The following is a 23,405-nucleotide window of genomic DNA, read 5'->3' on the forward strand; positions in this document are numbered from 1 at the left end:
GGATTCTGGGGTCAGGGGCTGGGGTAAACCATCAAACCCAGGCACTCCGCTATGGGATGGGGCGTCTTAACCACTAGGCTGAACGGCGGCCCTTCTACATGCTTTATGTAGTGATTCTAGGTCTTACGTGTTACAGAACGATTTCTGCCTTAGCCTTGGTTTCTGCTGCCTCTCTTGGGAGGTAGGCAGTCCCGACTCCCCCTGGGGCTACTGTGGACACAGCTCTGGTGGGGAGGGGTAGAAGTGCCTCTTCACCTCTCCCCACAGGGCCAGAATGACACCTGGGGGGTGGCCTTGTTACCGCTGGCTGTCTGCAACATCTCCTCTGTTATCCTAGGAGACGGGAGGGGAAGAGAGGAGAGGGAGTCTGGAGACTGGTGCGTGCGTGTGTGCTGGAGGGGTGAGTTAGTCCATTTCGCATGCTGGAACAGAATGTCTCGGGCACTTGATAAAGCCAATGGTGTATTTAGCTCACAGCTTTGGGGGTTGAAAGTTCAAGATCGGGTGGCTTGGGCCTCTGATGGCAGGTGCACTTGAGAGCTGGAGGGGTCGGGCTCCCTGTTTTGTAGGCACTCACTCTCCGGAGGATAACCCAGGCCCCACAAGATCAGTCTTCAGCTCTTCAGGGTCACACTGAGATGACCTAACCACCCCCATGAGGCCCCGCCTCTCAGAGGCCCCACCCCCACGAGGCCCACCCCCCATGAGACCCCTCCACTCAACCAGCACCACCACAGGAAGCCCAAGCCCCCAGCACAGGACCCTGGGGGACTGGCTGCACAGGACCCCGGCTGTAGTGGGATGGAAGCCAGGATCCACTCACACGGGGGTGGGATGACAGCCTCAGCTTCCTGCACAGCCTGGGTGTGGGGGCTCCTAGTGTCAGTGGCTCTCTCCTGGTGGGGGCTCTCCCCAGGGGGGGGCAGGGGGAGTCTCTGCTCCCCTCTCAGTCTTTGCTGACTCAGGTTCGGGGGTGGGGTAGTTTTTTCTTGAGGTAGAGCAGTTACTGGTTTTATTTTTAAAGATTTATTTATTTATTTATTTATTTGAAAGGCAGAGTTACAGAGAGGCAGAGGCAGAGAGAGAGAGAGGTCTTCCATCCCCTGGTTCACTCCCCAGGTGACCACAACGGTGGATGAGCTGCGCCCATCTGAAGCCAGGAGCCAGGAGCTTCTTCCAGGCCTCCCATGCAGCTGCAGGGGCCCAAGTGTCTGAGCCATCTTCTACTGCTCTCCCAGGCCATAGCAGGGAGCTGGATCGGAGTGGAACAGCCAGGACTTGAACTGACATCTATATGGAATGCCAGTGCTGCAGGTGGAGGCTTTACCGGCTACACCACAGCGCCACTGTCCCCAGACCAGTTACTATTTGAGTCTTATGAGTCTTCCCCGACCCTGTCTGGCTTTGTTAGGCTGGGATTCCTTCTGTCTTTACCTGTCGGTATTTCTGGAATCCCCGCTTCTCCTGCCATGAATGTGAAGCAGAAAGCAAGGCCAGAAGGTGGCCTCTGTACTGCTCCTGGGGTGCCCTAACCGACCCCCTGGCTGCGTTCCGGTGCCTTCTCATGTGTTGTGTACTCGTCCGGGTTGGATCACGGCGAGACCGGCACCTGTCTTCTGTTTGGCCAGGAGCCTGGTCCGTGTTGCATTTTAAACTCCTCTGTATTTACAACTAGGGAAGGCTTTGCCTGGCCTTAAAGGCATGGCCAGCATTCCTGGAAGCAGGCGGCCGGGACAGAGGTGAGGCAGAAAGGATGAGAGTGAGCCTGGGGACCTCGCTTTTCCTCTGCTTCCGCCCGAGCCCGAGCGCCTTCACTGTTCTCTGCCGCACAGAGAAAGCTCTGGCTTCCTTCGTTCCCCCGGCCCAGTGCAGCTACCAGCACCTTCCACCCAGGCCGCGGCATGGAACCGGCTAGTTCGCGGCTCTTCCTGGGGATGGGCCTGCCCGGGGCGAGGGGGGCTGGGACTTCAGGGAGGGCGGTGCTTGGGCGGCTTAGCTCCCTGAAGACCCGGGTGTGCAGCCTGTCAGCCTGGACACTCTGCAACTAAGGTTGAGACCTGCTCAACCGGGGCTCCAGCGCCCCCTGCTGGCCCAGACCCAGGGCTCTGGAGGCTGAAAGCCCACGGGCCAGAGGTATCGATTGTGCTGAAAATGTCAGTGGCTCTCCGTTTAGGGGACCCTCCCCTCGGAGGCCCATGGAGAGGGTGGTGAGACACAGGGGCTTAATTCCAAGATGCAAAAATGGGGGCTGGCGGTTTCCATGGAGAAGAAAGAGGGACGGCTTGGGGATATGGATGGCCCAGGTCAGCCTTGACTTAGGACAATCTTTAGTTATAGATAAAATAATAAGACTTTAAAGTCGTGTAGCGACCTCTCCTTGTGGCTTTAGTTTTCATTTCCCTGATGGCTAATGATGTGTATGTATACGTTTAAAATGAAAAAAAAAAAAAGTTTTGAGAGGAAGGGATTCTCCTATCTGCTGGTTCACTGCCCCTGCCCCTTACCAAATGTCCACCATGGCCAAGACTGGACCAGGCCAAGCTGGGAGACAGGAACTCAATCCATGTCTCCCGTGTGACTGTCTGGAACCCAATTATTGAGCTGTTAGTCCTTCCAAATCAAACCCAGGTCACTATGTGGGACCTGGGCATTATTTATTTATTTATTTATTTAATTTACTATTTATTATTTATTATTTGACAGATAGAGTTAGACAGTGAGAGAGAGAGACAGAGAGAAAGGTCCTCCCTCCGTTGGTTCACCCCCTGAATGGCCGCTACGGCTGGAGCTACGCCGATCCGAAGCCAGGAGCCAGGAGTCTCCTCCCGGTCTCCCATGGGGTGCAGGGCCCAAGCACTTGGGCCATCCTCCACTGTCCTCCCACGCCACAGCAGAGAGCTGGACTGGAAGAGGAGCAGCTGGGACTAGAACTGGTGCCCACATGGGATGCAGGCGCTGCAGGTGGAGGATTAACTAAGTGTGCCACGGCACCGGCCCCTGACCTGGGCATCTTAACAGCTGGACTCAATGTCTTTTCCCTATGGGTATACATATATATATATATATATTTTTTTTTTTTTTTGACAGGCAGAGTGGATAGAGAGAGAGAGAGAGAGAGAGAGAGAGAGAGAAAGGTCTTCCTTTGCCATTGGTTCACCCTCCAATGGCTGCCATGGCTGGCGCGCTGCGGCCGGCTCACCGCACTGATCCGAAGGCAGGAGCCAGGTACTTCTCCTGGTCTCCCGTGGGGTGCAGGGCCCAAGCACTTGGGCCATCCTCCACTGCACTTCCGGGCCACAGCAGAGAGCTGGCCTGGAAGAGGGGCAACTGGGACAGAATCTGGCGCCCTGACCGGGACTAGAACCTGGTGTGCCGACGCCTCAAGGTGGAGGATTAGCCTAGTGAGCCGTGGTGCCGGCTGGGTATATTTTTAATTGAAAGAAGGATAAAGAAGAAAATGGGGCGAGGGGAAGGCCCCCATCTCTTTGCCTAGAAAGGTACTGCTACAGATAAGAGTAATGCAGGGATAAAATCAGCAAGTTCAAACACAGAAATGCACAAAAAAGCAATCAGGGTCTTCTCCCAGGCTTGTCTTCTCCCCTCTCTGTAAAGGTAACCGGTGTTGCTATTAGAGATTCCTTTCAAAAGAGGAAAAGAAACTGTGTTCCATGGCCGGCACCATGGCTCACTAGGCTAATCCTCCGCCTTGCGGCGCCAGCGCACCGGGTTCTAGTCTTGGTCGGGGCGCTGGATTCTGTCCTGGTTGCTCCTCTTCCAGGCCAGCTCTCTGCTGTGGCCCGGGAGTGCAGTGGAGGATGGCCCAAGTGCTTGGGCCCTGCACCCCATGGGAGACCAGGAGAAGCACCTGGCTCCTGTCATCAGATCAGTGTGGTGCGCCGGCCGCAGCACACCAGCCGTGGCGGCCATCGGAGGGTGAACCAACGGCAAAGGAAGACCTTTCTCTCTGTCTCTCTCTCACTATCCACTCTGCCTGTCAAAAAAAAAAAAAAAAAAAGAAAAAGAAAAAGAAAAAGAAACTGTGTTCCCAGAAAGTAGAGAACATGTGCACTTGAGTGTGGACACGGGCATTGATGTCTGGGGCAGAAGGGCTGTGGCAACGTGGAGACCTAGCAGGGTGAGACCAGGCGGCAACCAGACACCCCAGAGACTTCAGAGGAACTGGGAGCTTTCCCGACCATCAAGTGGCCCTGCCCAGGGCAGCCCCCCCACCTTGTTTCTTGTCTGTCACGGGCGTCTTAGCTGCCTTCTTCAAGGTTAGAGCTGGTCAGAGTGTGCCTGTGCTGCCTGGTGAGGAGAGAGGAAGGTGGGGCTGGTGGGCTAAACGGTTGTGGGCAATGCTGGCATGCCACGTGAGCGCCGGTTCGAGTCCCAGCTGCTCCACTTCCCATCCAGCTCCCTGCTGATGCCTGCACCCATGTGGGAGACTGGGATAGAGTTCCAGGCTCCTGATTTACCGTTGGTCCAGTATTGACCATTTTAACCATTGAACCGCTGGATGGAGGATCTGTGTGTGTGTGTGTGTGTGTGTGTGTCTTCCTCTGTCTCTGTCACTCTGCCTTTAAAATAAATACATGTTTACAATGTTAGAGAGAGAGAGAGAGAGAGAGAGAGAGAGAGAGGAGAAGCAAAACCGTGGCTCTCCCTCCCCCTGCCCCCAGGCTCCTCTTGAGCAGAACTAAGGCCAAACAGCCAGGAGGGGGGTGCAGTGGGTGTGGTCTGGTCATTGCCCAGGAAGCCATCAGCTGTCACACCTGTGTGTTTGGTTTTTGCCCACGAAGCACACATGGGCCTCCTACCTACACAAGCATAAGCCCTGTTCTAAATTTCACTTTGTTTATTTAATAACATAGCCCGAGGGCCAGTGCTGTGTTGTAGTAGGTTAGGTCTCTACCTGCATTCCATATGGGTGTCAGTTCATATCCTGGGTGCTCCACTTCTGATCCAGCTCTCTGCTATGGCTTGGGAAAGCAGTGGAACATGACCCAAGTCCTTGGACCCCTGCGCCCACATGGGAGACCCGGAATAAGCTCCTGGCTTCTGGCTTCAGGTTGGCCCAGCACTGGCAGTTTGGAAAGTTAATCGGTGGATGGAAAACCTTTCTCTGTGTTTCTCCCTCTCATTGTCTGTAATTTTACCTCTCAAATAAATAAATAAATCTTTAAAAATAAATCCTGGAGATCTTGCCACAGTAAAGACAGATGGATGGCATTCATTCTTTCAATGGTTTCTGGGTATTCCACCCTGTGGATGGACCATATATCTCTTTTATCATCCAGTGGGCATGGGCAATAAGATTAATGCTTGTTTTTGCTTTTTTTTTTTTAAAGATTTATTTGTTTATTTGAAAGTCAAAGTTACACACAGAGAGAAAGAGAGGCAGAGAGAGAAAGAGGTTTTCCATCCACTGGTTCACTCCCCAGTTGGCCGCAATGGCCAGAGCTGTGCTGATCCAAAGCTAGGAGCCAGGAGCTTCTTCTGGGTCTCCCACACAGGTGCAGGGGCCCAAACGTCTGGGACATCCTCTATTGCTTTCCCAGGCCATAGCAGAGAGATGGATTGGAAGTGGAGCAGCCAGGACTTGAACCGGTGCCCATGTGGGATGCCTGCACTGAAGGCAGCAGCTTTACCCGATATGCCATGGTGCTGGCTCCTATTTATATGTTTTTAGAATTATTTGTTTGAAAGGCGGAGTTACATTAAGAGAGAGGGAGAAACAGAGAGAGAGAGAGAGAGAGAGATACTACTTTTCAAAGATTTATTTATTTGACAGTAGAGTTAGAGAGAGAGAGGTCTTCCATCTGCTGGTTCATTCTCCAGGTGGCCTCAATACCTGGAGCTGTGCTGATCTGAAGCCAGGAGCCAGGAGCTTCTTCCAGGTCTCCTACACAGGTGCAGGGGCCCAAGCACTTGGGCCATCTTCCACTGCTTTCCCAGGCCACAGCAGAGAGCTAGATCACAAGATGAGCAGCCGGGACTTGAACCAGAGCCCATATGGGATGCTGGTGTCCCAGGCAGCAGCTTAACTCATTACACCACAATGCTAGACCTGAGAAAGATATCCTCTATGTGCTGGCTCATGCCACAAATGGCTGCAACAGCTGGGGCTGGGCCAGGTTGAAGCCAGGAGCATGTAACTCCATCTGGGTCTCCCATGCAGTTGGCAGGAGTCCAAGTACTTCCGCTGCATTCCCAGGCACATTAGTACGGAGCTGGATGGGAAGTGGAATGGCCAGGACTTGAACCAGAGCCCATATGGAATCCTGGTGTCACGGGTGGCAGCTTAACCCACTGTGCCACAATGCCGGCCCCTAGGCAGCTATTTAGAAAACTGGGTCTCCACTGAAGATCAGACACACGTGGTTTGAGGATACACACGTGCTCATCTGGGCTGGCTGGCTGCTCATGAGCTTACACAGGAAGTCGTGGCTGATTCCAAATAGCAAAAGCCACACCATTACATCACTGGCCACTGCACAGTAACGTTAGAAAACTGTATCCACCCTTTCATATATAGATGGAAAAATTATTCATCCTGGCTCTCAGATCACAGGAGCAATAAAAGTGGACCGTCTTGTAAGTTGTGGTGAGGGCTTTATGCAGATGAAGATCTTTGCTTTAGCTGCATCTGTTAGAGAATAAGAAAGGCTGTACACAGGCTGGTGCCGCGGCTCAACAGGCTAATCCTCCGCCTTGCGGCGCCGGCACACCGGGTTCTAGTCCCGGTCGGGGCGCCGGATTCTGTCCCGGTTGCCCCTCTTCCAGGCCAGCTCTCTGCTGTGGCCAGGGAAGGCAGTGGAGGATGACCCAAGTGCTTGGGCCCTGCACCCCACGGGAGACCAGGAGAAGCACCTGGCTCCTGCCATCGGATCAGCGCGGTGCACCGGCTGCGGCGGCCATTGGAGGGTGAACCAACGGCAAAGGAAGACCTTTCTCTCTGTTTCTCTCTCTCTCTCTCTCTCTCTCTCACTGTCCACTCTGTCAAAAAAAAAAAAAAAAAAAAAAAGAGAGAGAGAGAAAGAAAAAAGAAAAAAAGAAAGGCTGTACACAGTCTTGGCTCCCAAGGAACTCTAGAAATGAGACCACAAAATAAATCCCAGAGAGGTAGAAGGAAATCAGTGGAGAAGAATGAGAATTGGGAGCCAACTTTGCACAGCAGTCAAGATGCTTACTTGGGACACCCGCATCCTATACAGCAGTACCCGGGATTCAAGTCTCAGCTCTGCCTCCAACTCCAGCCTCTTGCTAATTAATGTACCTGGGGAGGCAGCAGGTGATGGCTGGCCCAAGTTCTTGAGTCCCTGCCACCCATGTAGGAGAACTGGATTGAGTTCTGGACTCCTTGGCTGTTGTGGGCATTTGGGTGTGAACGGGCAGGTAGAAGATCTTTGTCTTTGCCTCTCTCAGTCTCTCTGCCTTCCAAATAAGTAAGTAAAAAACAAAAACAAAACAAAAACAAAAAACCCTAAATCTCTGTCATTAAAAAATTGATAATGCAGGAATAACTGAGCGGTTTGAACTAAATTGATCAACTCAAACTAATTTTTTAAAAGACAAAAAAGTGATACTTTTTTAAAAAATATGAAATTAAAAGAAAAAAGAGAAGATACAACATCAGGAACATATCTATAGGTAAGATTATTTTTTAAAAAGTAGAAGAAGAAAAAGAAAGGAAGACAATATTATTTAAAAATTTTTTAATCAAGAAATTGAAAATCTAGGTGAAAAAATAGGTTTTCTATGGAAATATAAATAATCAAAATTGGTTCAGAAGTAGAAAAACATTGAGAGATGAGTAGCCACAGAAGAAATGGAAAAGGCAGTTTTGAAGAGATGTACCTAACAAAAATGCTCATTTTTGCAAGTAAATATTACCAAATTTTCAAAGAATAAGGAGAAAAAAACACACCATGTTTCTGGGGTTGATTTGCCTGGGCCTGGGAGCTCCTGGGATGTGAGATTTTCAGCTTTAAAACTGTGAGCGCCTGGGACGAGTCTGTCACTTTACGTAGTTCCTGAGCTGTTCAGACAGATTGGCACGACTCACACGCCGGAGCGGGAGAGAGCCAGCCTCTGAGAGCTGTGGCCCAAGCTAAATATTTGCAAACCGAATCCAGCAGTTTATATAAAAAGAATTTGGAGAGAGGAGTAGATGAAAATGCTTTTAAGCCTCTGAAACATCTCTACTGGAAATGACGGGAAACATGGTGCTTCCCCCCCCCCCCCCCCCCCGAGGACACGACAGCTTTCCTTGCTATGACCACAGCTGCTTGGCCTGGCCCAGGAGGCCTCACAGAGACACCGAGACTGAAGGTGTGCACCACGGGAAAGGAAGACACACGACTGTACTCTCTGTGGAGAGTACCATTTAAAAATATATATATATATATATTTAAAAGGCAGAGTTACAGAGAGAGAGGGAGAGACAGAGAGAGATCTTCCATCTGCTAGTTCACTCCCTAAATGGCCACAGTGGCCGGGGGCTGTGCCAGGTCAAAGCCAGGAGCCAGGAGCTTCATCCTGGTCTCCTCCCTGGGTGGCCGGGGCCCAGTCTTCGGGCCATCTTCTGCTGCTTTTTCCAGCTGCGTTAGCAAAGAGCTGGATCCGAGTGGAGCAGCCGGGACACAAACCAGCACCCATATGGGATGTTGGTGTCAAAGCCACTGGTTTAACCAGCTGTGCCACAATGCTGGCCCGGAGAGTGCTATCGTCTGTGATGCAAAGCCAAACGCTGATGAACCCACTGGAGACTGAATAAAAAGAATTCTGCCAGTTGGCTGCACTAAGAGCTCCTAATTACCAAATGTACCAAAATTGTACCAAAAGCAGAGTACATAGAGAACTCAGCTAATTCTGCCGAGTGCTTCCTAGTGGACAGTTCTGGGCCACCCAGTTATTAATATATTCTCCTCTTTGAACTTCAGGGTGACTGATTGTTCAGATTGTGGTATTGAACCTAGCTATTTAATTTTGGAGTTCCTTCCATCCAAAATAACTCTAAAATTTTTATTTATTCAGTTTTTGAAAATTTACTTAATTTATTGACTTAATTTATTTGAAAGACAAGGTGAGAGACAAAGAAATCTCCCATCTGCTGGTTCACTCCCTAAACGCCTGTGACAGTCAGGACCAGGCGAGGCTGAAGCCAGGACCTGGGAATCAGTCTGGGTCTCCCATGGAGGGGCAGGGACCTAATACTACAGCCAGCACTTGCTGCTTCCCAGGGTGTGCATTGGGAGGGGAGCCAGGACTCAAACCCAAGCCCTCTGATACAGCATATGGGCGTCCCAGCTGGTGTCTTAGCCACCGAGCCAATTTCTGCTCCTCGTTTGAATCTTTCACAAGATTGTGTAGGTCCTAGTATAGCTTAATCAATTCAAACAGAAAAAGAAGTATGATACAAAAATATGGAAGTACTGAGGGTTCAAATCCAGAGGTTTTGGGGCCGGTGCTGTGGCATAGCGGGTAAAGCTGCTACCTGCAGTGCCGGCATCCCATATGGGCGCCGGTTCTAGTCCTGGCTGCTCCTCTTCCAGTCCAGCTCTCTGCTATGGCCTGGGAAAGCAGTAGAAGGTGGCCCCAAAAATGTCAGAGTTACAGAGAGAGAGAGAGAGAGAGAGAGAGAGAGAGAGAGAGAATGGCTGCAACGGCTGGACTCATGCCAATCCGAAGCCAGGAGCTTCTGGGTGTCGCAGGCCATAGCAGAGAGCTGGATTGGAAGAGGAGCAGCAGGGACTAGAACCAGCGCCCGTATGGGATGCCAGCACTTCAGGCCAGGGCTTTAACCAGCTGCGCCACAGTGCCGGCATTCCAGCTGCTCCACTTCCGATCCAGCTCCGTGCTAAGCATCTGGGAAGGCAGAAGAAGATAACCCAAGTGCTTGGGTCTCTGTCACTCATGTGGGAGACCCGAATGGAGCTCCTGCCTTGGCCTGGCCCAGCCCTGGCTGTTGTGGCCTCTCGGGGAGTAAACCAGCAGAAGCATGATTAGTCTCACTGCCTTTCAAGTAAAATAAATAAATCTTTAAAAATTTTTCAAGAAAATCCATGCAGGCCGGCGCCGCGGCTCACTAGGCTAATCCTCCGCCTAGCGGCGCCGGCACACCGGGTTCTAGTCCCGGTCAGGGCGCCGGATTCTGTCCCGGTTGCCCCTCTTCCAGGCCAGCCCTCTGCTGTGGCCAGGGAGTGCAGTGGAGGATGGCCCAGGTGCTTGGGCCCTGCACCCCATGGGAGACCAGGAAAAGCACCTGGCTCCTGGCTCCTGCCATCGGATCAGCGCGGTGCGCCGGCCGCAGCGCGCCGGCCGCGGCGGCCATTGGAGGGTGAACCAACGGCAAAGGAAGACCTTTCTCTCTGTCTCTCTCTCTCACTGTCCACTCTGCCTGTCAAAAAAAAAAAAAAAAAAAAAAAAGAAAATCCATGCATAGTTTTTTCATCATATGCATTTTCCATAAATTTTTGCAATCCCTGTACTGACATTAGAATAATCACCGGAAGTTCCCAAGGTTACCACGCACATGTGTGAAGTATCTCCTATCTTTGTGAAGATGGAAAGTTTCATTCTATTTGTATTTTACCACAATTAAAAACAATAGTAGAAGCCGGCGCCCTGGCTCACTTGGTTAATCCTCTGCCTGTGGCACCGACATCCCATATGGGCGCCGGGTTCTAGTCCCGGTTGCTCCTCTTCCAGGCCAGCTCTCTGCTGTGGCCCGGGAAGGCAGTGGAGGATGGCCCAAGTGCTTGGGCCCTGCACCCGCATGGGAGACCAGGAGAAGCACCTGGCTCCTGGCTTTGGATCGGCGCAGCGCTGGATGTAGCGGCCATTTGGGAAGTGAACCAACAGAAGGAAGACCTTTCTCTCTGTCTCTCTCTCACTGTTTGTTACTCTGCCTGTCAAAACAACAACAACAACAACAACAAACCACACAATAGGAATAAGCCATTTAACAAACCACAGAGAAAGATTTCAGCAAACCGGGGCCTTTATCTCTAATGCCTGTGCCATCCATTTTTCTTTATTTTATAAAAATTTTTTGAAAAAAATTATTTATTTGAAAGGTAGAGTTACAGAGCAAGAGGGAGAGTTAGAGAGAGAGAGAGAGAGAGGTCTTCCATCCACTTGTTTACTCCCCAGGTGGCCACAATGACCAGAGCTGAGCTGAGCTGAAGCCAGGAGCCAGGAGCTTCTTCTGGGTCTCCTACATGAATGCAGGGGCCCAAGGACTTGGATCATCTTCCACTGCTTTCCCAGCCCATAGCGGAGAGCTGGATCGGAAGTGGAGCAGCCAGGACAAGAAACGGCGACCAAATGGGGAGCCGGTGCTGTAGGTGGAGGCTTTAGCCCACTATGCCACAGCACTGCCCCCATCAGTTTTTCTTTTATCTCTTGTTTTTAAGGGCAGGCTGTCTGCTCTCCCTGGTAGCATTTCGAGCTGTGCACTAGCCGTGGCTCTCAGTGCACTCCGTGGACTCTCCTGCTCACAGGTTCACGAGGGGCCTTTCTGGGGGGACAGCCTTGTGGTTCTCAGGGGCAGCGTCCTGCTCTTTCTCTGGGGCTCCCTGATCCGTGTCCTTCCCTGCTGGGATTCGGAAAACCGGGAGACGCCACACACAGGCCAAGTAACCCACAGAACAGCCCTGAGGTTGCTGCACAAGCACTGTCTCTGTTCAGGGACGCTGCCCTGCACCTGGCTACAGGGCAGACTAGTCCCCACCCCCACCCCCACATCCGCAGGGCTCCGTGGTTGCTGGAATCCTTTCTATAGACTGGCAAGTGTCGCACAGAGGCTACGCAACCCTCCCTGGAGGTTCACATCTTCTCTAGATGACTTAGGACACCCAACACAATGTACATGCTACGTAAATATACCTGCTTGACCATTTTGTTTAGGGGATAATGACAAAAATAAAAGACTTGTAGAGGCCCGGTGCAGCAGGTCAAGCTGCACCTGCGACACCGGCATCCCCTGTGAGCGCCAATTCGAGTGCTGGCTGTTTTGCTTCCAATCCAGCTCCTGGCGAATGCACCTGGGATAGCAGCGGAAGATGGCCCAAGTTCTTGAGCCCCTGCCACCCACCTGGGAGACCTGGATGGAGTGCCAGGCTCCTGGCTTCAGCCTGGCCCAGCTCTGGCCATTGTGGCCGTTTGGAGAGTGAAAAAAATTGTGTCTATACTAAACAAGTGCAAGTTGTTTTTTTTTCTTTTTTTTAAAGATTTATTTATTTGAAAGGCAGTGACAGGGTGGGAGTTAGGGGGAGAGAGAGAGATAGAAAGATCTTACATCCACTGGTTCACTCCCCAAATGGCTGGAATGGCTGGGGCCAGGCCAAGGCTGAAGCCAGGAGCCAGGAGCTTCACCTGGGTCTCCCGTGTGAGTGCAGCGGCCCAGGGACTTGGGCCATCCTCCGCTGCTCCAGTTCTCCTTCAAAGCAAGCTTTCCTCTCTGCTTGTCCACCCCCAGTTAGCAAAACATGGACTCAACGTTGTGCTGATCAGCCGGACACTGGAAAAACTGCAGGCCGTTGCCACAGAGATTGGTGAGTGACCCCCCAAATACGGGGACTGTTGGTGGGGCACATTACCAAGATGGTCCCCGTCCTGCCCGTTGATGTACCCAGCAGCCCCCACCAGCCCTCTGCAGCCGGGGGCCAGCCCTGCTGTGGGGAGCCTCCCCCCCCCACACAGGGATTGGCAGGATCTAAGGTGTTGCTCCAGCCCCTGTGGGTCCTGTCGGCCAGGCGAGGCAGGAAGAGAGTCAGGCACACATAGCCTGCTTTCTCCTTTGCTGTGGCGCCTTCGTCTCTAGAATCCGCCAGCCCTGCTCAGAGGCTCAGCTGCCCGATTGCTCTGCCACTCCCCTGAAAACCAGGAGCTGTATTTGGAATTTCAGTTCCCTAGGACAAGGCTCCACTCCTTGCAGGAGGGTGAGGGGCCATCACAGATTAAAAAAGAAGAAGAAGAAGAAGAAGAAGAATTGACCCAGGGCTGAGATGTATGGTTGCAAAGACTGTGCACTATACAATTCTGAGATGCTGCGCTTTTGTATCTGATGTGTTAGGATTGTGGTTTTTCTCTCTGAAGTGTCCCTAGTTAACAATGAGTGCAGTTGTTCTCTTGGGGGTGTTTCAATGTTAGTAATGTCCAGGTTAACAGTGGATAAACTCCTTAACCCAAAGGGATGAGTGTTGAATTATGAAGACTTGTGAAGACCTTTGCAGACTGTTTGGAGTCATCCCGGCTTCCGTGGGAGAGGTTTGGGTTAGGAGGCAGGTGCGCCGGATGTGGAAGGTTTGTGGCTGTGCAGGCACGGCTGGGAGGCCCGCTGCCCTTGAGCTGATTAATCTTGCTCTTGTACCGGGTCCTGATAGGAAAGAAACTGTGTCTAGGAAGCAGATATTCTTCGTTTTTTTTTCTCACAAGGCTACAATGTGCTTTTATCACCTCTTTGAAAAGCAAGGACATAGTATCTGAGCTGAGAGCATCCCCCAGCTCCAAGCCCAGCCTCACCAGGGCTTATCCCAGAAATGCGAGGTCTAACTCCGAGGCCAGAGCAGCATGGGGGCCTCTGATGCGGCTTTGGCCTTGGCCTGGGCAGCCTCACAGGGCACCGTGGAGAGAGCCCTGGACTTGGAGTCAGCCTAGCCTGAGTGCCCGGGCAAGTCATTTAGCCTCTTTGAGCCTGTTATCTCCTCCAGAAAGCGGGAATGACAGTGTCTACTTTACCCCTTTGTGGCTAAGGTGTCCATGTAGGGACACGAGAGTCACCCCCGCCCCCGCAGAGCCGAGCCGCAGAGCCGAGGCGGCATCCAGGAGACCTGGCATTTACAGCCCCAGTGAGCCCGCGCCAGCAGAGCCACCTGGAGGCCCTGCCTGTCTGGGGTGCAGCCTGGGCGTTTGCTTTTCTCCCAGGTGTCCCAGGGGTGCTGATGCTATAGTCTACGGACCCGACTTTGAGAAGGACTTTGCTCTGTTTTAAGGCCGGCACAGGACTCGCTGTTCACAGATCGATAGCGCCCCCTAGCACCGACTCAGTGCTACTGCTCATTTGTCGTCAGGGTAACTTAACTGGCTACTCTGGGCTGCACCAGGGCCTTCACGGCACGGGGACCACTGGGACCCCTGTCCATGACAATAACGCTTGTCTCCGATGCAGACAGGGCCACGGGGCGCAGCGTGAGGATCATACAGGCGGACTTTACCAAGGACGACATCTATGAGACTATTAAAGAAGAACTTCAAGGCTTAGAAATTGGCATTTTAGGTAAGTAATGCCTAGCTTGTAATGTAGCAGTGAAATAATGATTTTAGTGACACCTGGCCACTTCCTTGTAGCTTCCGCCTAACCCACAAATGTGTGTGTGTGTGTGTTTAATTAATTAATTTATTTGAAAGGCAGAGTTACAGAGAGGCAGAGGCAGAGAGAGGGGGGTCTTCCATCCACTGGTTCACTCCCCAAGTGGATGCAATGGCCAGAGCTGAGCTGATCCGAAGTCAGAAGCCAGGAGTCAGGAGCCAGGAGTTTCTTCCAGGTTTCCCAGGCAGGTGCAGGGGCCCAAGGACTTGGGCCATCCTCCACTGCTTTCCCAAGCCATAGCAGAGAGCTGGATCGGAAGTGGAGCAGCTGGGACTCGAACCGGTGCCCATATGGGATGCCAGCATTGCAGGCAGTGTGTTTACCCACTACGCCACAGCACCGGCCCCCCGGAAATAAGAATTTCTTAAAATTTGGTAGTAGAAGACGAGAGAGCATTTCGGTGCCTATCCAGAGGCGCACACGTGCAATGTCAAACCCAGGCTTGACCATACCTGCTGACTCATGGCAGCTCCTTAGGAAAACCTATATGCTTCGCCATGTTTTCAAAGTGCTGGGCCAGCTCTGATTTTTACTGGACGCCTCCTGTCTGTGGGGTCACTTTCCCCCGCCATCAGATCGGGTCTCTGCCAACAGCCTTGTGCGGGAGAATTTCTGCTCTCAGAAGAGCCTCGCACCTGTCCGTCTGACGCATGTGTGTTCTGCCCCTTTCTGCCAGTTAACAACGTGGGAATGCTGCCGAGCCTCCTCCCGAGGCGCTTCCTTAACACGCCCGATGAGATCCAGGTGAGCGCACTCTTCTGTGTCTGGTTTTCGCCCGCCCAGGTACTGGGCTCCCTGGCTGGGTGGTCTCTGGGGCTGGGGATGGAGTGACAGGAAGCCAGCACTCAGTATTGCACGGTGCGTGTCCTGAGGCCTCCAGCTCTCCCCGCCCTGACTCCTGGACACACCAGGGGGAACTGTTTTTCCTGAATCTGCAGGGCGAGGCCGCCTTGTCCCTGCCCCTTCTCACACATCAGTACTTCCCTGCCCACTGCCCTGAACTTCTGGGGCTCTGCCCTTTGCTTCGTGGAAGTGTGGTTCTGCCCAACAGATTCATCCTGCAGAGGCACAGGGAGGAGGCCAGCTCCTGGGCTCTCTCCGTTCTCGCGGGTTAATGGGATTTGTTCCAGAGCGTGGGAAGTGCGTGCGTGACACACTCTCCTTGGCTGGGGGATGACTCTCCTGGCTGCCACAGTTGGTCAAGAGGATATTTTTGATGCATTTCAGTCTTTTTAATATAAAGACTGATTTCTATATTTGAAGGTTACAGAGAGACACACACACACACACACACACACACATACACATAATCTTCCATCTGTTGGTTCACTCCCCTGATGGCTGCAATGGACAGAGCTGGGCCAGGTGGAAGCCAGGAGCCAGGAGCTTCTTCCAGGTCTCCCACACGGGTGCAGGGGCCCAAGGACTTGGGCCATCCTCCACTGCTTTCCCTGGTGCAATGGTCTGAGCTGGCTACCAGCTCCCCAGGTGTTTCAGCCCTGGGCTGACTGCGCTGGCATGAGATGACAGGCTGCTTGGACATTGCTGCACATCCTTGCCGAGCTCCTGTCTGGACCACATGTTGAAACCCATGGTCTCTATTTTCCACTTGTGGTTCTGGCACACGGAGCCAGCCGTCTCTCTCTCTCTCTCTCTCCCTCTCCCCCTCTCTCCCTCTCTCCCTCTCTCCTTCTCTCCCTCTCCCTCTCTTTCTCTGCTCGTGTCTGTTCTCATGTCTGTCCCTCTGTCTCTCTGTGTTTATCTGGGGTGACTGTGGTCTCTCCACCTGGTCTCCACAGCGCGTAGCCTCTACCTGGATCACACAACCGCCCACCTGTCTCTTTTCCATGCTGTCGTCTCCTAGGGCCTCACGGGCTGACCCTTCTCCTTCTAGCTGGGAATGGGGCACATGTCTGCTCCTCTGCCTGTGATGGGGTTCCGCCCTGATAAACCCACTGTAAACTGAAGAAGCCTAAGTCGGAAGTGCGCTTATTCCACCTAACCTAATGAACTGCATAGCTTAGCAGCCTGGCACCCTGTAGAGTCCCATGGTGTCCCCTTGTGACCGTGGGGCTGGCTGGGGGGCTGCCCTCGCTGCCCCTGCCTTGCATGGTTGGGGAGGACCAGACCACATAGCACTAGCCCAGGGAAAATCAAAATTCAGAGTCAGATGTATGGTTTCTACTGCGTGTGTATCATTTTTACACTGTCGTAAAGTTAAAAAAAATCGTTAAGGAGTACTGTTTCATCCAGTACTACATGTCTCTGCCTTTGAAAACCTGTCTCAATTCCTCCCTGAATTTGCAAGGAAAGGCTTTTTATTTGAAAGATTTATGTATTTATTTGAAAGGGAGAGGGAGAGGAAGGCAGAGAGAGAGAGAGAGAGAGAGAGAGAGCGAGCTTGCATCGTTTGGTTCAGTGTCTGCCACAGCTGGAACTGAGCCAGGAGCTTCATCTACGTCCCTCACATGTGTGGCAGGGGCCTAAGCACTTTCCTAGGCCATTAGCAGGGAGCTGGATCAGAAGTGGAGCAGCCGGGACACCAACTGGCACCCATATGGGATGCTGGTGTCACAGGTGATGGCCTCAGCTACTATGCCACAACACTGGCCCCAAGGAGACTCTTAATAGATTTTTATTCAAGACCATATGTGTATAGACCCATAGAATGGATGTCGGAGGTTTGCCAATTCTTGTGCATACCTGCAGAAGCTCAATTTGGTCCCTAATTCGCAGGGTAAGTGGGGTTGGAACTGCTTAGACATGCACATTTGCCACTTTACAGTTCTCCAGCACTGACTGCTTCCCAAGAGAGTTTCCCTAACGATCGGGCTGACTTGTGTTGTCATTCTTTATCACAGGGCCTCATCCATTGTAACATCACTTCAGTTGTCAAGGTAAGTGAGGGGAACATAGTAGTTGGTGGCATCTAGTGACTACAGAATTGTCCCCTCCCATTGTAGAAGCAGATCCCCGGGAACTGACCTGCATTTGATTGAGAGGCCGTGCTGTGGTCGTTTCATTGTCTCATCAAGAATACAGGGTTGTGGATTCATTCTCCCTAGGGCCCGAGCCCTGTTTCTAGATTCAACTTTGTCATCTGTTGGAATATATTAGGACAGATGCTGAAACTTATTCAGGATTCTAAGGCAACATTTAAAAAAAAATACAATACCTACCTTTAAAAATTATTTATTTGAAAGGCAGAGAGAGACAGAGATCATCCATCTGCTGTTTCCCCAAATGGCTACAATGGCAGGGCGTGGGTGAGCTGGAGTCAGCAGCCTAGAACTCCATCAGGTCTCCCATGTTGGGGGTAGGGGCATAAGCACTTAGGCCGTCCTCGGAAGCTTTCCCAGGCACATTAGCAGGGAGCTGGATTGGAAGTGGAGCAGCCGGGACTCGAACCAGCACCCATGTGGGATGCTGGCCTCGCAGCTGGCAGCTTAACCCGCCATGCCACAACAACAACCCTTAATACCTAACTTTAATTCTAGTCTTTGTGAGTGGAGGAAAGTTCACTGCTGGGGAAACAGAAAGAAGGCGTGGCTTCGCTTTTCGGTACTTTGGTCGTTCCGTCCATCTTTGTTGAATTGAAGCTCAAGTTCAACCTGTGTTCTGACCTCAGGTCAGCTGCTAGTTAGCAGGACAGCACCAAGTTAAGTTATTTACCTGCCTTGACCTCCAGATCCTGCCCCAGTTCTGAAGTGCTGGGCCGAGCCACGTCTCAGGTCCTATGCAGCATGCAGGCTCTTTGGTTCGTCTCCGCCGCATGAGCTCTCTCAGCATGACTCCCACAGAGCTGTCCCACACTGTGCCTTTGCCTGAAGAAGAAAAAGACACTTCCTCTGGGCAGATAATTTAGACCAAGCTTCTGCTTAAAATGGAGACAGCCCCATGCTGCACGCCTTAATGGACAGACGATGTCTCTTCCCTTCCTCCGAGGGTATAGAACCCGTCGCCTCCCCCAGGGAGTCGGCAGCCTTGCTGGTGTCACAGCAAGAGAAAGTGCTGGACGGTGGAGCTCTTACCACGCTTTCCCGCTGCCCTCAGGCTCACCCTCTCGTCCTTGCCCTTGAGAGGGAAGTGAGCGTTCCCTGCCCACCTTGGGTCCTGGCCAGACGCGAGTGTTGCCAGCGCAGCTGTCCCCGAGTGTCGGCAACCTCCACGGCCACTCTGGAGGTTAAGTTCTCGTCCCCGCTTCCCCGATTCCCCGCTAGCCCATTCCTTTGGCAGGGCTTAACTTTGGCCTTGTCTTTCAGATGACACAGCTAATTCTGAAACACATGGGGTCAAGGTAAGGTCTTTGAAAAAGTGCAGAGCTACTGTGGCTTCCCCGGGGACGCTGCTTTGTTTCGGGCTGCTGCTGAAACAAATGATAAAAGCTGGGATGAAGGGACACAGAGATGATGGGGAAAAGCCACGTCATGGGCCAGGGCCAGCTCTGCACACAGGTGTGCCTGTGGGAAAGTCAAGTGTGGCACATACTGGAGGAAGACAGACCAGCAGTTTTGCACACATTGCATTAAATAAAGTCAATGCATGTGGAGCAGAAAACCTCAGAAGCCGGCCTGGGACCAAGACCATGTCTGTGTTGTTATTATTTTGCTTAGAATGAATACAACAATTTAATGGTGAAAATTGCCACCCCCTCAAGTTCTGCATTTATCCCGTGTTTGCATCACCCCCCTTATGACACCCACGAGGGAGCTGGTTTTTCTCAGGGGGTCCTCATCAAGAGCAGATGGTCTATAGCCTCATCGTCCCTGGAGGAAGGAGGAGCTTGGCTTGGTTTTCTAATCCCCACCAGGTTGGGAAGGATCGAGGATATTGAATTCCCAAAAGGCCAGTAAGTCCTGGAGACTTGGCCAGGGGAGTCCGAGTGAGCAAGTTCCAGCCCAGATGGGGTTCCACCCTGTGGCGTCCGCCCCACCCAGCCTAGGGCACCCCCTGCCAGAAGATAGGAAGAGGGTCCCCTCCTTACCCCTTGAATCCCATCAGGGCCCGGCTGGTCATCTGCATTCCGCCCCAGAGACCTCTTAGGTAGCAGAGGCTCCGCCTCCAGCGACAAGCCCTGGATGTCACCTGTGGGTGGGAGGCAGGGGCGGTGCCACTCACAGCCCTGAGCGCGGGACTGGAGGGTTCCTGTGGACCGCGGGCCTCCTGGGTGTTCTTTGTGCGCAAGCGCAGGCAGCGGAGCAGTGGACACTTGGCTTGCTTTCCAGGCGCAGAGGCCTCATCCTGAACATCTCCTCCGGGGCAGCCCTCTTTCCTTGGCCTCTGTACTCACTGTACTCGGCTTCCAAGGTGAGTGATGCCGCCCAGCTCTCTGCCTGGCTCTCCGAGCCTGGCAGGCTGATGGAGAGGTTTGTCTGCAGGCTTTGGGAAGACCCCTCATAGGCACAGATTTCAAAAAGTGTTGTGTGGGGCCAGTGCTGTGGCATAGCTGATAAAGCTATGCCTGCAGTGCTGGCATCCCATATGGGCGCCGGTTCGAGTCCTGGCTGCTCCACTTCATATCCAGCTCTCTGCACCCATGTGGGAAACCTAGAAGAAGCTCCTGGGTTCGTATCAGTGCAGCTCCGGCCATTACAGCCAATTAGGGAGTGAACCAGCGGATGGAAGATCTCTCTCTCTCTCTGCCTCTCCTTCTCTCTCTGTGTAACTCTTTCAATAAATAAATAAATAAATCTTTTAGAAAACAACAAAAGTGTTGTGCACCAAAAGAAGAGAGAGAGAAAGAGAGAGAGATCTTTCATCTGCTGGTTCACTCCCCAAATGGTTGCAACAGCCCAGACTGGGCCAGACCAAAGCCAGGAGCCACAGGATGCAAGGGTCCAAGGAGTTGGGCCATCTTTTGCTGCAGAGAGCTGGATCGGAAGTGCAGAAGCCTGGACTTGAACTGGTGCCCATACAGGACACCAGCATTGCAGGCAACAGCTTAACTCGCTGTCACTATACCACAATGCCAGCCCCCAGCTCCATGTATGATTCCAGCTGATGTGTGCACTGGGAGGCAGCAGGTGTTGGCTCAAGTACTTGGATCTCTGCCTCACACATGGGAGTCTTAGATTGAGGTGTTTTTTTTTTGTTTGTTTGTTTGTTTGGTTTTTTTTTTTTTTTTTTTTTTTTTTTTTTTTTTTTTTGATTTATCTATTTGAAAGGCTGAGTTACAGAGAAGCAGAAGCAGAGAGAGAAAGGTCTTCCATCTGCTGGTTCACTCCCCAGTTGGCCTCAACAGCTGGAGCTGCACCAATCCGAAGCCAGGAGCCAGGAGCTTCTTTCAGGTCTCCCATGTGGGTGCAGGGGCCCAAGAACTTGGGCCATCTTCTACTGCTTTCCCAGGCCACAGCAGAGAGCTGGATCAGAAGTGGAACAGCCGGGACTCCAACAGGCGCCCATATGGGATGCCGGCACTACAGGCAGTGGCTTTACCCACTAAGCCACAGTGCCGGCTCTTAACTCAGGCTGGCCAGGTTGTCATGGGCATTTGTGGGGAGTGAACCAGTCTGTCTCTGTGTGTCTCTTTGCCTTTCAAATAAATGGAAACTAAAAATAAGTGGGAGGGGCGCCGGATTCTGTCCCGGTTGCCCCTCTTCCAGGCCAGCTCTCTGCTGTGGCCAGGGAGTGCAGTGGAGGATGGCCCAAGTGCTTGGGCCCTGCACCCCATGGGAGACCAGGAGAAGCACCTGGCTCCTGCCATCCGATCAGTGCGGTACGCCGGCCGCGGCGGCCATTGGAGGGTGAACCAACGGCAAAGGAAGACCTTTCTCTCTGTCTCTCTCTCTCACTGTCCACTCTGCCTGTCAAAAAATTAAAAAAAAAAATAATAAAAATAAAAAAGAAAATTAAAAAAAGAGATACTTGACAATAAGAAATTGTACATATTCACGGTGTACCATACGATGATTCTGATAGATGTGCACACCATGGAAGGATTAAGTCTAGCTAATTAACATAGACGAGAACTCGCATGGTTGTCATGCTCTCTGGTGAGAACGGTCAAGACCTCTCTCCTAGGCTGGGTGTTTGGCCCAGCAGATAAGGTGTTTCACCTGCGTCCTGAGTCCGAGTGCCTGGGGGTAACGCCTGCCTCTGCTTCCTGACTCCTGCTTCCTTCTTGCACACCATGGAAGGCAGCACGGATGGCTCAAGTACTTGGGTTCCTGCCACCCACATGGGAGACCTGGATTGCATTCTCAGCTCCCAGCTTCAGCCCACCCCAGCTCCGGAACTTCTTCATCCTACACAATTGAAGCTTTGAACGCTTTGTCTCACCGCAGGCAGTGCCCTTTGAAATCTGAGCCAGCCAGCTGTGCCAGGGCAAGCGGGCTCTGAGGCCTGATGGGTTTCTCTTTCTCACTCTAGGCTTTTGTGTGTACGTTTTCCAAGGCCCTGCAAGCTGAGTATAAAGAGAAGGGAGTCATTATCCAGGTGAGTTGCTCAGCGGTGAGTCCTTGGGGGTGAGAACTCTGGATTGCAATGGGGCTGGAGCCACTGTCCCCTGCAGGACTGGTCATGCATGTGCAGCCAGCAGGTGGAGTCCTTGGGGCTTCCTGTGACCCTGGCTGGCGCAGTTGCAGCCCCTGTGGGCCTCCTTGCTCCCATGGCTTCTGCTGCCTTCCCTGTACCCTGGGTGCTAGAAGAGGACTTGGGGAAGAGGCTGGTTTCTCAGAAATGCTGTGGGCCCGTCTGCTACCCAGTGCTGTATCAGGATGGAGATTGAGGTCTTGTCCACCCGTCTTCTCCTCCCTGACCTAAGTCAGAGACAGGCTTATGTGGGAGGAGCTATGGAGAAGGAACACAACATGGGCACTTGGCCCATGTTGGAATTGGTGGGGGAGGGAGGGGACCCTGAGCCTGGAAGGGGTCTCCCGTGGGGGACCGTTGACCTGAGATGGGCCACAGGGCCCCCCACACTCTGGTTCTAGGGCTTAAGTTCGGTGGATCTCCGTTTTCCCATCCATAGAAGGAGGTTATTACACCTGCTTACTTCTCTGGTTATCCTGGAGAGCTAATGAATCAGTGTTCGAGTTTAAACCATGTTTATGGAGCCCCTGTTTTGCACTTGGAAGTGTTTTGTCAACCAAAGCTTCATTCCTGAAGTAGGAATGAAAATACTTGCTGTTATGTCTCCCTCTGGAAGCTGGGGCTGAGAAAGCACCTTCCTTTTATTGCTCCAAGAGTCCTGCTTTGAGGTCCCTGGAAGAAAAGTGTTAATTGCAGCATTAATTGCCTTTAGAACTAACTCAGTTGGGTCGGTCCACTCAGTTATGAAAACTGGATTCAGTTATGAAACACTGCCATTGCAAATGCGATGGGAAGAAAACAAAACCAAGGAAATGACTGGATTTTTTTCTTTCTAGAACTCTATTGTGGTCCTCACACCAGGCCACAGTGTGGCTAAGCCCTGGTGGGGACCTGGGGCTGGAATCTCAGGGCAGGGCATGGCTGGTTGGACAAGACAGATAGTGCAGTGCCCCCGCCCCCGGCCCTGGCTCCTCGTCTGGAACGTGGGACTCCAAAGAGCTTCTGGCTGCTCCAGCCTTAGCTATACGTGTTAGAAGTCAGCTTCTGAGACAGGGTTGCCAGATTAAACACAGGATATGCAGCTAGATTTGAATTTCAGGTGAATAGGAAGAATGTTTTGGTGTAAGTACGTTGGGATCCATGCCATACTTGGGACATAATTATGCTGAAATATTTTTTTGCATCTTCTCTATATGAATTTCACCTTCTTCCAAAATATTTATTCATTTATGTGAAAGGTAGAGTTACAAAGAGAGAGAGAGACAGAGACAGAGAGACAGAGATCTTCCATCCACTGGTTCAGTTTCCAAATGCCCACAATGGCCAGGGCGAGACCAGAAACCTGGAACTCCATCCGATCTCCCACATTGGTGGCAGGGGCCCCAGCACTTGGGCCATCTTCCATTGCCTTCCCAGGTGCTTTAGCAGGGAGCTGGATTGGAAGTAAAACAGCTAGGACTCGAACTGGTGCTTATATGGGATGCCAGCATTGCGGGCAGTG

The 23,405-nt window shown here is 52.2% G+C and overlaps 1 protein-coding gene across 1 annotated transcript in view; it reads left to right on the plus strand.

Annotated features, from left to right (window-relative positions):
• The window catches only part of HSD17B3 (hydroxysteroid 17-beta dehydrogenase 3), a 37,282-nt gene that overhangs the window by 6,954 nt on the left and 6,923 nt on the right, over positions 1-23,405 (plus strand). The window contains exons 3-9 of the mRNA XM_002708264.5: positions 12,482-12,557; positions 14,174-14,281; positions 15,051-15,118; positions 17,236-17,271; positions 18,637-18,671; positions 19,600-19,681; positions 21,743-21,808. Coding sequence (XP_002708310.1) covers positions 12,482-12,557; positions 14,174-14,281; positions 15,051-15,118; positions 17,236-17,271; positions 18,637-18,671; positions 19,600-19,681; positions 21,743-21,808 — 471 coding nt within the window. The remainder of the gene's footprint in view (positions 1-12,481; positions 12,558-14,173; positions 14,282-15,050; positions 15,119-17,235; positions 17,272-18,636; positions 18,672-19,599; positions 19,682-21,742; positions 21,809-23,405) is intronic.

Source organism: Oryctolagus cuniculus, chromosome 1 (genome assembly GCF_964237555.1).
Source record: "Oryctolagus cuniculus chromosome 1, mOryCun1.1, whole genome shotgun sequence".
NCBI lineage: Eukaryota > Metazoa > Chordata > Mammalia > Lagomorpha > Leporidae > Oryctolagus > Oryctolagus cuniculus.